Below are 17,806 nucleotides of genomic sequence, written 5' to 3'. Positions count from 1 at the left end.
CATATCCGTGAAGAGCCTTCAGAAATTTTTGGGCTTTGCTAATTTTTATCGCCGTTTCATTGCCAACTTCTCCAGTGTGGATAAACCCCTGACCGATTTGACGAAGAAAGGCGCTGATGTGACGAATTGGTCCTCTGCGGCGGTTTCTGCCTTTCAGGAGCTTAAACGCTGATTTACTTCTGCCCCTGTGTTACGTCAGCCGGATGTTTCTCTTCCATTTCAGGTTGAGGTTGACGCTTCTGAGATTGGGGCAGGGGCCGTTTTGTCTCAGAGGAATTCTGATGGTTCCTTGATGAAACCATGTGCCTTCTTTTCTCGAAAGTTTTCGCCTGCAGAACGCAATTATGATGTCGGCAATCATGAGTTGTTGGCTATGAAGTGGGCATTTGAGGAGTGGCGACATTGGCTTGAGGGGGCCAAGCACCGTATTGTGGTCTTGACCGATCATAAGAATCTGATTTACCTCGAGTCTGCCAAGCTGCTGAATCCTAGACAGGCTCGATGGTCCCTGTTTTTCTCCCATTTTGATTTTGTGGTCTCGTATCTTCCGGGTTCTAAGAATGTTAAGGCGGATGCCTCTCTAGGAGCTTTTTGCCTGATTCTCCTGCGGTCCTTGAGCCGGTCAGTATTCTGAAGGAAGGGGTGATTCTTTCTGCCATCTCCCCTGATTTACGACGGGTTCTTCAGGAATTTCAGGCTGATAAACCGGACCGCTGTCCAGTGGGGAAACTGTTTGTTCCTGATAGATGGACTAGTAAAGTGATTTCTGAGGTTCATTGTTCTGTGTTGGCTGGCCATCCTGGGATTTTTGGTACCAGAGAATTGGTTGGTATGTCCTTTTGGTGGCCTTCTTTGTCACGGGATGTGCGTTCTTTTGTGCAGTCCTGTGGGACTTGTGCCCGGGCTAAGCCTTGCTGTTCCCGCGCTAGTGGGTTGCTTTTGCCTTTTGCCGGTCCCTGAGAGGCCTTGGACGCATATTTCGATGGATTTTATTTCCGATCTCCCGGTTTCCCAGAGGATGTCTGTTATCTGGGTGGTTTGTGACCGGTTTTCTAAGATGGTTCATTTGGTACCTTTGCCTAAATTACCTTCCTCTTCTGATTTGGTTCCATTGTTTTTTCAGCATGTGGTTCGTTTGCATGGTATTCCGGAAAATATTGTGTCCGACAGAGGTTCCCAGTTTGTCTCTAGGTTTTGGCGAGCCTTTTGTGCTAGGCTGGGCATTGATTTGTCTTTTTCTTCCGCATTTCATCCTCAGACAAATGGCCAAACCGAGCGAACTAACCAGACTTTGGAAACTTATTTGAGGTGCTTTATGTCTGCTGATCAGGATGATTGGGTGGCTTTCTTGCCATTGGCCGAGTTTGCCCTTAATAATCGGGCTAGTTCTGCTACCTTGGTTTCGCCTTTCTTTTGTAATTCTGGTTTTCATCCTCGTTTTTCTTCAGGGCAGTTTGAGCCTTCTGATTGTCCTGGGGTGGATTCTGTGGTTGACAGGTTGCAGCAAATTTGGGCTCATGTGGTGGACAATTTGGTGTTGTCTCAGGAGGAGGCTCAGCGTTTTGCTAACCGTCGTCGGTGTGTTGGTTCCTGGCTTCGGGTTGGGGATTTGGTCTGGTTGTCTTCCCGTCATGTTCCTATGAAGGTTTCTTCCCCTAAGTTCAAGCCTCGGTTTATTGGTCCTTATAAGATTTCTGAGATTATTAATCCAGTGTCTTTTCGTTTGGCCCTTCCAGCCTCTTTTTCCATCCATAATGTTTTTCATAGATCTTTGTTGCGGAAATATGTGGTGCCCGTTGTTCCCTCTGTTGATCCTCCTGCCCCGGTGTTGATTGATGGGGAGTTGGAGTATGTGGTTGAAAAGATTTTGGATTCTCTTTTTTCGAGGCGGAAGCTTCAGTATCTTGTCAAATGGAAGGGTTATGGTCAGGATGATAATTCTTGGGTTGTTGCCTCCGATGTTCACGCTGACGATTTAGTTTGTGCCTTTCATTTGGCTCATCCTGATCGGCCTGGGGGCTCTGGTGAGGGTTCTATCTCTAGGGGTAATTAGTCCTCCGGCTGTGACGAGGTGTCTAGGGAGTGACAGGAACATCCCACGGCTACTTCAAGTTGCGGTGTTAAGCTCAGGGTCTGCGGTCAGTACAGGTACCACCTTCTCCAGAGTACGTCTCATGCTGCTCCTAGGCCACCAGTTCATAACAGTAATGCTTGAGACTGTGGTCCCAGCTCTGTTAAGGTCCCAGTCCTCGCATGCAGTTCTGGGCTAATTCCTGACCTTTTTGAGAATCATCTTTACCCCACAAGACGAGATTTTGCATGGAGTCCCGACCAAAGAAGATTGACAGTAATCTTATGTTTCTTCCATTTTCTAAATGGGCCAACAATTTTCGCTTTCTCACCAAGCTGCAGGGCTACAATTTTGTTCCTGTGTCCTGAGACAGCTCTTTGGTCTTGGCCATGATGGAGAGGTTGGATTGTGATTGATTGTGTGGACAGGTGTCTTTTATACAGGTAATAAGTTCAAACAGGTGCAATTATTACAGGTAATGAGTGCAGAGTAGGAGGGATTCTTAATGAAAACTAACAGGTCTGTGAGAGCCAGAATTCTTGCTGGTTGGTCGTTGATCAAATACTTATTTCATGCAAAAAAATGCTATTTAATTATTTAAAAAATCATGCAATGTGATTTTCTGGCTTTTATTTTTAGATTGTGTCTCTCACAGTTGAAGTGTACCTACGATAACTACAGACCTCTCCATTCTTTGTAGGTGGGAAAACGTGCAAAATCGTCAGTGTATCAAATACTTATTTTCCTCACTGTAACTACTGTATATCTTGAAAAGCTGTGATGTGGCCACATTTCCTAATGCAATGACTTGATGAGGTATTATGGGGCTTGGAGTCAACAGAGCTATTGCCTGCCCTCAAAATTTCCACAATCAAGATGGCAGACAGAGGCTGAATTTTTCTCTTCTAAAAAGCAAAAATTAGAAGATATAGGGAAACAAAAGAGCACTGTTATACGTATGAGGTTGTTGTGGGATGCATTCATGTACTTATTAGAGTTTCTTTTATGGATAAACTTTTACCCCCATAGATATAGGATTTACCAATGGTGAGAGCTGGAAGAATCGCCGACGATTTGCTTTGCTAACACTGAGAAACTTTGGAATGGGGAAAAAGAGCATAGAAGAGAGGATCCTGGAGGAGGTGCAATTCCTCATCAAAGAGTTTGAGAACACAAAGCGTAAGATCATAGACACATTAGGAATGTATGTTATTGCTTTTTGTGCTCATGTTCCAAAATAGATGAGGATTTCATGACTTTTGTCAAGTAGTGCTTTTCAGCCTCCCCAAAAAATGAAGCAGCATAATTTGAATTGAGCCCACATTTTAAATATGGTTCCAAATGTCATGGGGATACAATTCTGTGAGTGTATCGACTAATCTGTTTTTTGATACTTGTACTTTTTTGTAGTTGGGTATCTATCAAATTTTAAACAGTAAAGTTCCCTTAGCCAGACTTGGCACTAGCCAACTCTGCTTGGCAAGTCCCAGGGAACGCCCTGGTTTCACCCTTCCATCCCTGTAAAGGGATCTGTCCTTCACTGCAGAGACTCCTAGGCTGCATCCACGGAGTGACTACTGGCCGGTGAAACAAGTTATTAGAATGCCATACAGGACAGGTCAGAGTCAGCGATAGGGACAATGACAACATCTATCGACAGGGTCAGGATAAAAGAGAAAGATGAGGGAAGTCCAGGGGTGAGGCAGAAATGCAAGAGTAGTAGTATCAGTCACTAACTGGTTGGATGGCAATTACATTTCCCAGCATAAGATAGCAGGACATGATACCCCCTCACCCTTGCTATCAATGCCAACCATGAAGTAAGAGATACTGAGCCAGACAATGATGACAGAGGGCAATAGAGCAGGATCAGGTAAATAAGGACTAAAGGTTTATTTGAAGCCATCAGACACATGGTTTTGTTCCCAATACTGTAAATCCCAAGAGTAAGCTTTGTACAGACACAGTGCCATCAAGTAATGCTGGGAGATTTGCACTCCGAAGCCTGCAGAATTATAAATGCAGCTCTGGACTGTAATGCCAGCTGAAATTTTAGATCAGTACAAGATAAATAAGGCAACATATGTATGAAATGAAATTCATATAGATTTGATCTACCATATATGTAAACCATAAAATGCTAATTTACACTTTGCTTAATTAATATAATATAGTGTCTTTTGTGCCTTTTGTTGCTTAGAATCTCCAGTGGATCTTACAATATTCTTGTCTCGGGCAGTCTCCAATGTGATCTGCTCCATAATCTATGGGAATCGCTTCGATTACGAGGACAAGAGACTGTTAGCAATCACTGCCAGTATCTACAACAACTTCTGTGTCATGAGCAGCACGTGGGGGACTGTGAGTATAAAAATGTAATATGCAGTACAATTTTTATAGTGATGGCTCCAGCCTTATAATTTGGTATCCAACTGAGGCAATTGCAGTGCTCGGAGTCTAAATGGCAGAATAGGAACAGTTCTGTTTAATGGGTTAATCCTATCTACTTACTCCCACTTCAAGTGATAGAATAAGCAAAAATTATAAACTCAAGGATGCCAATGATGTCACAAGTGTTTTATTTCTAGGTACTGTTCCCTTCCTTAACGCACAAATCTATACCTGCCTCTCTGTGTCACTATTCATATCTATACAGTGGTTCAAGGCAGGGTCATAACTACCGTGGGTGTAAGAGTTGTAGTCACTTCTCACCTCTGAAGCTCAGGAAGGTCCCAAAGATCCATTTGACTCATACGAAAAAACAAAACCAAAATTCGAAGAACACCCTAAAAAATACTTTTAATAGATATGCATTAAAAGATGCTAACCATCGCTTGAAAGGACACAAAATATAAATAAACCAACACCCGAGCAGGGTGGAGTAGTGAACAGTAGGGCCAAAATTACCAAGGAGTTTGAAAAATTCCTCAAATAACCCTGGAGGGCTCCTAGTAGGCTAGCCCTTCCTGCCAGTGGAGGTTGGCACCCTAAGAATCGATGTGGCGCCCCCACTCCTCGTCGGCTGTCCCTCCTAGCCCTAGATGTCCCTACCACCTACCCACGCCCAAACCCAACACCAAACACACAAAACTAGCTGGACTGTTCTACAATAGAGTTGTACAGATCATAATAAATCAGTGAAATATGTAATTCCACAGTACTGACCTATGAAGGAGATATTTTTCATCTAATCATTAGGGTATAATAACCTGTTCTACAATGAAGTTGTACAAATCATAGTAAATCAGTGAAATATCGTAATTCCACAGTACTGACCTATGAAGGAGATATTTTTCAACTAGTCATAGGGTATAATAACCTGTAGTAGTTAGGCCAATAAAGCTCAAAAGATATCAAATGGAGATTCAACTAGAATCAATAAAAACTATCTGCATTAGTATCACAGTGACCACGACTTGTCATAACATCTTTATGGTCTCATTAAATGTGAGATCATTGTGTATTCCACCTTGTCCACATATTAGGTGACTATAGGATACCAGCATAATCCTTTTACCAGCTCACAGTCCTAAATTGGGGAAATAGTGATACCAGGTACTGACAAGTAAAATAACTTGATAGATGAATCACCGTATCCCAGTCAATCTAGGTTAGGTATACATACAGTCATTTCTAGATTCAGTATACATACCTATACACATTCTCCCCAAGAATTAACATGGGAACAAGATCAACTTGGAATTGGATACCTCTTATACAGTCTCTACTATTCAAATAAAAAGTTTGGATGTACTGCTCCTGTCAGAGCTTATTTCTGTTTTGAGGAGTTTAATGACTTCCATGTTGCCAAATAGGACATTGTGATTTGGATTTTTTATAAAAGTCAGTAGAGGGTATGTTGCTCACCAGAAAATCCTTTGACCTGACCAATCCATGTGGACGAGGAACACAGCCACCGGTCGGCTGGGTGTATGAATAAGTCCGAAAAGAAAAAAAAAAAAGAACTAATGCTGGATCCTTGAGATAAAAATATCCTTGTTTTTATTTGAAAATCACATCAGGGTAGTCAGTGTTAGGTGCCGAGTTCCCGCCGCTGCACAGGTGGAATCTCGAACCATGTCGGCTTTGGTCTCCCATTCTTCTCCAGCCACAGTGGAACCTGCTCAGCGGAGATGGCGGCCATGCACTAGTATCATTTGTGTTTGGCTGTTGCCAGTGGATACTCTACCACACAGTTTATATGTGTTGTGAGTCTGTTTAGCTTTGGGGCTGTACACTCAGGCAGGCAGCTAGCGTCAGTGGGGGCAATTAGCCTTGGCTTAGCATCTGGTTCCTTCATGTGGGCGGTTAGCACAGAAGAGTTCCCGAGCAAGCACAACCCTAGTTAGGGTATTATTCTCTGTGTACAGCACGACTCTGTGAGGCAACAGAGCTCGCATTCATTTCACACAGGGTGAAGTTTAACCCACGTGTGAGCTCAGTGTCCATCCCCCATTACTTTGCAGCAGGTATCTCTACACAGTGGACCCCGGGCTGTGAACTCATCTTGCATCAATCTTTCTATTACTTGGTGCGTTCCGCTAGCCCTAACAGTCATTAACTGGTTGACGCGTTTTAGCAAGAGCCTTAGTGGATTTTTTATGGTTAGAATACCCAATTAATATGTATCATTCATGACATCATAGAAGCAACAAACATTTTAATCACTATATCTTGGAATAAAACTAAGTTCCCCAATTAGATGTGTTAAAAAATGTTCATATGCTGAGATAGTATTATAAATATGCCCCTGCTATGCACTGTCTAATGTGTTATGATCCGGTGGTAGGATCACAAAACTGACCTGACAGGTAAACCAGAATATTAGGACAAGCTCTGGGGATGTGGGACCTATACTGACCGCAACACTGCTCCTATCCACACACACTAAAGGCAGCCGTGGAGCGTTACCTAAAAACCTAGACGCCTCTTCACAGCCTGAGAAACTAGCTACCCCTAGAGAGAAAGCAAAGACCTCACTTGCCTCAGAGAAATAACCCCAAAGTTTAGACAGCCCCCCCACAAATAATAACGGTGAGTTAAGGGGAAAATACAAATGTAGAAATGAAACAGGTTTAGCAAATGAGGCCCGCTAACACTAGATAGACAGAAGATAGCAAGGAATCTGTGCGGTCAGTACAAAAACTATCAAAAACTATCCACTCAGAGAATACAAGAACTCCCACACCGACTCACGATGTGAGGGGAGCACTCTGCACCCCGGAGCTACCAGCAAGCGAAAAAATCACATAAAAGCAAGCTGGACTGAACTCATCATATACTGAGAAACGTTTTCAAGGAAATAATGAGCAAAATGAACTAGCAAGACTTAGCTTCTCCAGAAGGAGACAGGTCACAAGGGAGGTCCAGGAGAGATCAGAACCAGGACTGAATACAACAACAGCAGGCAACAAGTAAAGGTCCAGGTGGAGTTAAATAGGGACCAGCATAGCAGGAAATGAGACAGCTGAGCCCAGCTACAGACCCGCAGTATTGCTAAAGGCCACCAGAGGGAGCCCAGATGGAATTCACAACAATACCCCCCCCTTGAGGAGGGGTCACCGAACCCTCACCGGAGCCCCCAGGCCGATCAGGACGAGCCGAATGAAAGGCACGAACCAAATCGGCCGCATGGACATCAGAGGCGACAACCCAGGAATTATCCTCCTGACCATAGCCCTTCCACTTAACTAAGTACTGAAGCTTCCGTCTCGAAACACGAGAATCCAAGATCTTCTACACCACATACTCCAATTCTCCCTCGACCAAGAGCGGAGCAGGAGAATCAACAGAAGGAACCACAGGCACCACATATCTCCGTAACAATGACCTATGGAACACATTGTGAATGGCAAACGATGCTGGGAGATCCAAACGAAATGACACAGGGTTGAGAATTTCCAAAATCTTATAAGGACCAATGAAACGAGGCTTGAACTTAGGAGAGGAAACCTTCATAGGAACATAACGAGAAGACAACCACACCAAATCCCCACACGAAGTCGGGGACCCGCACAGCGACGGCGGTTAGCAAAGCGCTGAGCCTTCTCTTGTGACAACGTCAAATTGTCCACCATGTGGTTCCAAATCTGCTGCAACCTATCCACCACAGAATCCACCCCAGGACAGTCAGAAGGCTCAACCTGACCTGAGGAAAAACGAGGATGAAAACCAGAATTGCAAAAAAAAGGCGAAACCAAAGTAGCAGAACTAGCCCGATTATTGAGGGCGAACTCAGCCAATGGCAAAAAAGTCACCCAATCATCCTGGTCAGCAGAAACAAAACATCTCAGATTAGGTCTGATTAGTTCAATCGGTTTGGCCATTCGTCTGAGGATTGAAGGCCGACGAAAAAGATAACTCAATGCCCATCTTAGCACAAAAGGACCGCCAAAATCTGGACACAAACTGGGATCCTCTGTCAGACACAATGTTCTCAGGAATACCATGCAAACGAACCACATTCTGAAAAAACAGTGGAACCAACTCAGAAGAGGAAGGCAGCTTAGGCAAGGGCACCAAATGGACCATTTTAGAAAAATGATCACAAACCACCCAGATAACAGACATCCTCTGAGAGACTGGAAGATCCAAAATAAAATCCATGGAAATGTGCGTCCAGGGCCTCTTCGGGACAGGCAAAGGCAAAAGTAATCCACTGGCACGAGAACAGCAAGTCTTGGCCCGAGCACAAATCCCACAGGACTGCACAAAGGAACGCACATCCCGCGACAAGGAAGGCCACCAAAAGGACCTAGCCACCAAATCCCTGGTACCAAAAATTCCGGGATGACCTGCCAACACCGAAGAATGAACCTCGGAAATGACTCTACTGGTCCATCTATCCGGTACAAACAGTCTCTCCGGTGGACAACGGTCAGGTCTATCGGCCTGGAACTCCTGCAGCACCCGTTGCAAATCAGGGGAGATGGCAGACAAAATCACCCCCTCTCTGAGGATACCAGCCGGTTCAGAAACTCCCGGAGAGTCAGGCACAAAGCTCCTAGAAAGGGCATCAGCCTTTACGTTCTTCGAACCTGGAAGGTACGAAACCATGAAATCGAAATGGGAGAAAAACAGCGACCATCGAGCCTGTCTAGGATTTAACCGTTTAGCAGACTCGAGATAAGTCAAATTCTTGTGATCCGTCAAGACCACCACATGATGTTTGGCTCCCTCAAGCCAATGTCGCCACTCCTCAAATGCCCACTTCATAGCCAACAACTCCCGATTACCAACATCATAATTCCGCTCGGCAGGCGAAAACTTTCTTGAAAAAATAGCACATGGCCTCATCACAGAGCCATCAGCGCTTCTCTGTGACAAGACAGCCCCTGCTCCAATCTCAGAAGCATCAACCTCGACCTGGAAGGGAAGAGAGACATCCGGCTGGCGCAAGACAGGAGCAAAGAAAACCGACGTTTCAGCTCCTGAAAGGCCTCCATGGCCGCAGGAGACCAATTCGTCACATCAGAACCCTTCTTGGTCAAATCCGTCAAAGGCTTAACCACACTGGAAAAATTAGTGATGAAGCGACGGTAAAAATTAGCAAAACCCAAGAACTTCTGAAGACTCTTCACCGATGTAGGTTGAGTCCAGTCATAAATAGCCTGGACCTTGACTGGATCCATCTCAATGGTAGAAGGAGAAAAAATAAAGCCCAAAAAGGAAACCTTCTGGACTCCGAAGAGACATTTAGAGCCCTTCACAAACAAGGCATTGGCTCGCAGGACCTGAAATACCATCCTGACCTGCTTCACATGAGATTCCCAATCATCAGAAAAGACCAAAATATCATCCAGGTACACAATCATAAATCTATCCAGATACTCCCGGAAGATGTCGTGCATGAAGGACTGGAACACAGAAGGGGCATTAGAAAGCCCAAAAGGCATCACCAAGTACTCAAAATGGCCTTCGGGCGTATTAAATGCTGTTTTCCATTCATCGCCCTGCTTTATACGCACAAGATTATACGCTCCTCGAAGATCTATCTTGGTGAACCAACTGGCCCCCCTAATCCGAGCAAACAGATCGGACAACAGTGGCAAAGGATACTGAAACTTGACCGTGATTTTATTTAGAAGGCGAAGAAGAAGAGTGTAATCTATACAAGGTCTCAGAGAACCATCCTTCTTGGCCACAAAAAAGAACCCCGCACCCAAAGGGGACGAGGACGGGCGAATATGCCCCTTCTCCAAAGACTCCTTTATATAACTCCGCATAGCGGCATGTTCTGGTACAGATAGATTAAAAAGTCGTCCCTTAGGGAACTTACTACCAGGAATCAAATTTATAGCGCAATCACAATCCCTATGAGGAGGTAGGGCACTGGTTTTGGGCTCATCAAATACATCCTGGTAGTCCGACATAAATTCAGGGACTTCAGAAGGAGTAGAAGAAGCAATTGACACCAAAGGAGCATCGCCATGAATCCCCTGGCAACCCCAACTTGACACAGACATTGGTTTCCAATCCAAGACTGGATTATGAGCCTGCAGCCATGGCAGACCCAACACGACAACATCATGCAAATTATGCAACACAAGAAAGCGAATCACCTCCTGATGTACAGGAGTCATGCACATGGTCACTTGAGTCCAGTACTGAGGTTTATTTTTGGCCAATGGCGTAGCATCAATTCCCTTTAGTGGAATAGGGAATTGTAAAGGCTCCAAGATAAAACCACAGCGCTTGGCAAAAGACAAATCCATCAAATTCAGTGCAGCACCTGAATCCACAAAAGCCATAACTGAGTAGGATGACAGAGAGCAAATTAAAGTAACAGACAAAATGAATTTAGGCTATACAGTACCAATGGTGACAGACTTAGCGGAGTTTTTTATACGCTTAGAACAATCTGAGATAACATGAGCTGAATCACCACAGTAAAAGCACAACCCATTCTGACGTCTATGACTTTGCCGTTCAATTCTGGTCAGAATCCTGTCACATTGCATAGACTCAGGCTTCTGCTCAGAAAATACCGCCAGATGGTGCACAGGTTTGCGCTCCCGCAAATGCCGATCAATCTGAATGGCCAAAGACATTGACTCATTCAGACCCGCAGGCATGGGGAACCCCACCATAACATCCTTAAGGGCTTCAGAAAGACCCTTTCTGAAAATCGCTGCCAGGGGACACTCATTCCATTGAGTGAGCACAGACCATTTCCTAAACTTCTGACAGTAAACCTCTGCTTCATCCTGACCCTGGGAGAGAGTCAGCAAAACCTTTTCTGCTTGATCCACTAAATTTGGTTCCTCATAAAGCAATCCAAGCACCAGAAAAAACGCATCCACATTTAGCAATGCAGGATCTCCTGGCGCCAGAGAGAATGCCCAATCTTGAGGGTCACCACGTAACAAAGAAATAATAATTTTAACTTGCTGAACAGGATCACCAGAGGAACGAGGTCTCAGAGAAAGGAATAATTTGCAATTATTTTTAAAGTTCAAAAACCTAGATCTGTCTCCGGAGAACAGCTCAGGAATTGGTATTTTAGGCTCAGACATAGGACTGTGGATTACATAATCCTGAATACTTTGTACCCTTGCAGTGAGATGATCCACACTAGAAGACAGACTCTGAATGTCCATAGCAGCAGCTGAATTCTGAACCACGCAGAGATTAAGGGGAGGAGAGAGGCTAGACACACTGCAGAGGAAAAAAAAATGAACTCAGGATTTCTCTTATCACTCTTTTGTGATGCATTAACTCTTTATTGGCCTGCTGTACTGTTATGATCCGGTGGTAGGATCACAAAACTGACCTGACAGGTAAACCAGAATATTAGGACAAGCTCTGGGGATGTGGGACCTATACTGACCGCAACACTGATCCTATCCACACACACTAAAGGCAGCCGTGGAGCGTTACCTAAAAACCTAGACGCCTCTTCACAGCCTGAGAAACTAGCTACCCCTAGAGTGAAAGCAAAGACCTCACTTGCCTCAGAGAAATAACCCCAAAGTTTAGACAGCCCCCCACAAATAATAACGGTGAGTTAAGGGGAAAATACAAACGTAGAAATGAAACAGGTTTAGCAAATGAGGCCCGCTAACACTAGATAGACAGAAGATAGCAAGGAATCTGTGCGGTCAGTACAAAAACTATAAAAAACTGTCCACACAGAGAATACAAGAACCCCCACACCGACTCACGATGTGAGGGGAGCACTCTGCGCCCCAGAGCTACCAGCAAGCGAAAAAATCACATAAAAGCAAGCTGGACTGAACTCATCATATACTGAGAAACGTTTTCAAGGAAATAATGAGCAAAATGAACTAGCAAGACTTAGCTTCTCCAGAAGGAGACAGGTCACAAGGGAGGTCCAGGAGAGATCAGAACCAGGACTGAATACAACGACAGCAGGCAACAAGTAAAGGTCCAGGTGGAGTTAAATAGGGACCAGCATAGCAGGAAATGAGACAGCTGAGCCCAGCTACAGACCCGCAGTATCACTAAAGGCCACCAGAGGGAGCCCAGACGGAATTCACAACACTAATGGCTGTGTCTGACCATGCAGAGCTGCTCCAGTTCATGGTCAAGACATACCACTTGACCACTTGTGATAAATGAGCATACAGACGACATAGCATGCGGTCTCAGCCACTACTTTATGAAGTGAAACATTTCTCTTCCTAAGATAACACAGGAGTGAGTGTTTCTTCCATGTTTCCAGCCTTATGAGCTCATCATAAATCAAGTAAGTCACATAGGCGCTCCACTGGCTACTAAACCTATATGTCACTGATTCGAATTATGATGAGCTCACAGGAATTGTGATGTGGCAGAAACACTTGCTCCAGTGATAAAACAGGAAGAAAAATCTGTTAACTTAGAAAGTGGCAGTTGGGAGGCCCTGCTGTTTAGTTTGTATACTCACTTATCATAAGTGATATGTTCTTTCTTCCCTGGCTGTGGTATGTGCCCACCATGAACTAGAGAAGCTCTACATGGTTGGACCCAATAATTACATAGTTGGTACAATTACTTTTATCATGACTTCATTAAGAACTTTGGTGCTGGATGTACCTTTTGTTTCCTTCATAACATTTATTTTCATAAACAAAAGGGTATTTATTTTTATTCTTTCTCAGCTCTACAACATGTTTCCAAATCTTATGGACTATTTGCCGGGTCCACATAAGAAAATGTGGAGAAATTTTCAAGATATCTATGACATCTCAGCAGACATAATAGAGAATCACGAGAAAACGCTTGATCCAAAAAATCCAAGAGATTATGTAGACTGCTTCCTCATCAAGATAAAACAGGTAAAAATTACCAGTTCCAAAATATTCACAATATGATCATCTGATTTATAAAATGTTTTATACATACCATAATTTGGAATATAAGAAGGGTTCTTGTTTAAAACCCCTATCTATCTGCCATACACTACTTGGGATTGACTACACAGAGTGTCTCTTTCTCTAGAGGATCCAACATGCTAATTTATTACATGAATAGCTGACTGATTTTAATGCAATCTCTGTAATGCTTCATTTTCCCTCTGGAGGCACTGCAGGAAAAATGAGCCCTTTAAATCCTTCGAGATTACAGTTGACCATCTGTGGAATCGGAAGTGGGACATCGCGTGATCAGGTTATTGATAGTGGATCCATATAGCAAATAGGGATTTCCAAAGTGGACTTTGGAACCACTTTAAAAAGGACTTTTGCCAGACATAAAAGGAATTTGTCATCAGAAAATGTTCTATTTTTTATACTAAGTTTTTTATTTGAATGTATTTTATACATAATAATTAAAACACTCAACAACTGCTTTCATGAACTATGTTGTGAAATTCACTGTTTCAAGTAAATTCGAACATTTTGAGATTAAATTTGTGGTTTGTGAAATGAAAACAAAATTATCCTGTGTTATCTACTATATATATGTGTGTTATTAGTCATTGTACAGGAGGAGGAGGAGGTGAGCTGTGATATCACCTATTGTGAATGGTGGATCCTGTGTCATCTATTGTATATAGAGGTGTTATCAGTCACTGTACAGGGGGAGGAGGTGATCTGTGACATCACCTATTGTGAATGGTGGATCCTGTGTTATCTACTGTATATAGAGGTGTTATCAGTCATTGTACAGGAGGAGGAGGTGAGCTGTGATATCACCTATTGTGAATGGTGGATCCTGTGTTATCTACTGTATATAGAGGTGTTATCAGTCATTGTACAGGGGGAGGAGGTGAGCTGTGACATCACCTATTGTGAATGGTGGATCCTGTGTTATCTACTGTATACAGTGGTGTTATCAGTCATTGTACAGGAGGAGGTGAGACATGACATAACCTATTATGAATGGTGGATCCTGTCTTATCTGCTATGACATCACCTGTAGCGAATGCATACATTTTTGTTATCTACTGTATGTAGAGGTTTTGCAAGTGATTGTATAAGAAGGAAAGGAGGGTAGGTGTAACTATCACCTATTATCAATGGTGGATCCTGTGCTATCTACTGTATCTAGAGGTGTCATTGTACAGGAGGAGGAGGTAAGCTGTGACATCACATGCTATTGTGAATGATGGATCCTGATGATGGATTGTCTGCAATTATAATGAGGCTGCTGAACATAGACAAGAAATGTAGATTTAGTATTACGCTTAGCGGCTAGGATTGAGCAAAACGGATCGGTCATTTTCATAAGTCGCCGACTTTTGGCAAAGTTGGCGTCTCATGAAACCCGAACCGATCCCTGTGTGGGGTCGGCCACGCGGTACGCGACTTTCGCGCCAAAGTCGCGTTTCAATTACGCTAAAAGCGCCATTTCTCAGCCAATGAAGGTGGACGCAGAGTGTGGGCAGCGTGATGACATAGATCTCAGTCCCCACCATCTTAGAGAAGGGCATTGCAGTGATTGGCTTGCTTTCTGCGGCGTCACAGGGGCTATAAAGGGGCGTTCCCGCCGACCGCCATCTTACTGCTGCTGATCTGAGCGTAGGGAGAGGTTGCTGCCGCTTCTTCAGAAGCAGGGATAGTGTTAGGCAGGGTACATAAAGCCCCAAACCGCTTGTGCTGTAGCGACTTCCACTGTCCAACACCACCTTTTGTTTGGAGGGACAGTGGAAGCTACATTTTTTTTCCTCAGCGCTGTAGCTCATTGGGCTGCCCTGAAAAAAAACATAGTGGGAGATTAAGATTGGCATTTGTGCTTGAGTGCCGGTCTTGTGTGTGCCATCTGTCTCAAATTATTGGGGCACATAAAACCTAGTGTGTGATACTGGGAATTTTTTTTTTTTTTAATTCTCCCTGAAAAAAAAAAACATAGGGGGAGATTAAGATTGGCATTTGTGCTTGAGTGCCGGTCCTGTGTGTGCCATCTGTCTCAAATTATTGGGGCACATAAAACCTAGTGTGTCATACTGGGAAATTTTTTTAATTCTCCCTGAAAAAAAAACCATAGTGGGAGATTAAGATTGGCATTTGTGCTTGAGTGCCGGTCTTGTGTGTGCCATCTGTCTCAAATTATTGGGGCACATAAAACCTAGTGTGTCATACTGGGAATTTTTTTTTTTTTTTTAATTCTCCCTGAAAAAAAAAACATAGTGGCAGATTAAGATTGGCATTTGTGCTTGAGTGCCGGTCTTGTGTGTGCCATCTGTCTCAAATTATTGGGGCACGTAAAACCTAGTGTGTCATACTGGGAATTTCTTTATTTTTGTTTAAATTCTCCCTGACAAAAAAAACATAGTGGGAGATTAAGATTGGCATTTTGTGCTTGAGTGCCGGTCTTGTGTGTGCCATCTGTCTCAAATTATTGGGGCACATAAAACCTAGTGTGTCATACTGGGAAATTTTTTTAATTCTCCCTGAAAAAAAAACATAGTGGGAGATTAAGATTGGCATTTGTGCTTGAGTGCCGGTCCTGTGTGTGCCATCTGTCTCAAATTATTGGGGCACATAAAACCTAGTGTGTCATACTGGGAAATTTTTTTAATTCTCCCTGACAAAAAAAACATAGTGGGAGATTAAGATTGGCATTTGTGCTTGAGTGCCGGTCTTGTGTGTGCCATCTGTCTCAAATTATTGGGGCACAAAAAACCTAGTGTGTAACATTGGGCCTGATTTTCCTTTCATTGTCAGCCACCTATAAAGGTATATATAAATCCTACAGAAGTTTGAGTTCACCTTATAAGTTGTTTTACAGTAACAGATACCGTTACTTTGGTTACGTTTTGCAAACAATGAGGAAGTCTGGTGGAAGAGGTCGTGGCCGTGGGCGGTCATTGTCAGCTGGTAATGATGGTAGTGGTGGTGGAGCATCAGGTGGTCGTGGTAAAAGCAATACAGCACCTAGGTCTCGAGTTGTTGAGCCAGGTTCGTCGTCTGGCTACACAAGGCCTTGAACGCTCCCTTTTCTGGGAGTAGGAAAACCGCTTTTAAAGCCGGAGCAGCAAGAACAAGTTTTGGCTTTCCTTGCTGACTCAGCCTCTAGCTCTTTTGCCTCCTCTTCTGAAAGTGCTAAATGTAAAAGCAGCGCGTCGTTAGTGGATGTTCACGGTCAGGGACAAGTCGCTTCCTTGTCTTCTTCACCCAGAACAAGAGAGAAGGATGCGTCAGGCGACTCAACAGGTTACTCCATGGAGCTCTTTACACATACCGTTCCTGGGTTAGACAGTGAAACAGTTAACAGGCCATGCCCATTAGAAGTTGAATCGGACATGGAGTGCACTGATGCACAGCCACAGCCAGATTACTATGCTGTTCCTTTGACTCAGACCAGAACATTGCCCTCGCAGTGTACTGAGCCAGAATCAAACCCAGCTGAGACTATGGTGCCCCGTCACGAACGCTATACCACCGGCTTACACGGTGACACAGACGAAGTTGCACACGAGATAGAAGAGGAGGTCATAGATGACCCAGTTGTTGACCCCAAGTGGCAGCCATTGGGGGAACAGGGTGCAGGCGGCAGTAGTTTTGAAGTGGAGGAGGAGGAGGAGGAGGAGGAGCCGCAGCAGGCATCAACATCACAACAGGTTCCATCTGCCGGGCCCGTATCTGGCCAAAAACGCGTGGCAAAACCAAAACCAGTTGGAGGACAGCGTGGCCATCCGGTTAAAGAAGCTCAGTCTGCAATGCCTGAAAAGGTATCCGATAGTAGAAAGAGAGCTGTCTGGCATTTTTTTTAAAGAACATCCAAATGATCAGCGCAAAGTCATCTGTCAAAAATGTTCAACTACCTTAAGCAGAGGTCACAATCTTAAAAGTCTAAATACAAGTTGCATGCATAGACATTTAACCACCATGCATTTGCAAGCCTGGACTAACTACCAAACGTCCCTAAAGGTTGCAGCACCCTCGGACAATGAAGCTAGTCAGCAACGCTACATCCCTTCCCTCACTGTAAGCCCACCATTTCCCGCACCACCTGCAGTATCTGTGCAGCTTTCGTCGCCAGGCCAAAGCAGTCAGGGAATCACCAGGTTCGTAGTAGGAAACACTGCATGTAGGGCACCGGCAAGAATACCATCTCCAACCCTCTCTCAGTCTGCCATGTCCACCGGCACCACCGCTAGTTCCACGATCTCCAGCTCTCCAGTCCAGCTCACCCTACATGAGACTCTTGTTAGGAAAAGGAAGTACTCATCCTCACATCCGCGTACACAGGGTTTGAACACCCACATTGCTAGACTAATCTCATTAGAGATGATGCCCTACCGGTTAGTTGAAAGCGAAGCTTTCAAAGCGCTGATGGACTACGCTGTAC

The 17,806-nt window shown here is 44.2% G+C and overlaps 1 protein-coding gene across 7 annotated transcripts in view; it reads left to right on the top strand.

Annotated features, from left to right (window-relative positions):
* LOC143805873 (cytochrome P450 2F3-like) overlaps window positions 1–17,806 on the top strand; it is a 177,887-nt gene that overhangs the window by 141,075 nt on the left and 19,006 nt on the right. For all 7 annotated transcript variants that reach the window (XM_077285606.1, XM_077285611.1, XM_077285607.1 and 4 more), the window contains 3 exons: window positions 3,101–3,250; window positions 4,272–4,432; window positions 13,174–13,350. In XM_077285606.1, coding sequence (XP_077141721.1) covers window positions 3,101–3,250; window positions 4,272–4,432; window positions 13,174–13,350 — 488 coding nt within the window. The remainder of the gene's footprint in view (window positions 1–3,100; window positions 3,251–4,271; window positions 4,433–13,173; window positions 13,351–17,806) is intronic.

Source organism: Ranitomeya variabilis, chromosome 2, assembly GCF_051348905.1.
Source record: "Ranitomeya variabilis isolate aRanVar5 chromosome 2, aRanVar5.hap1, whole genome shotgun sequence".
NCBI classification, from domain to species: Eukaryota; Metazoa; Chordata; class Amphibia; order Anura; family Dendrobatidae; genus Ranitomeya; species Ranitomeya variabilis.
The sequence above is the reverse complement of the archived record's forward strand: the minus strand, read 5'-3'. Positions and strand labels throughout refer to the sequence as shown.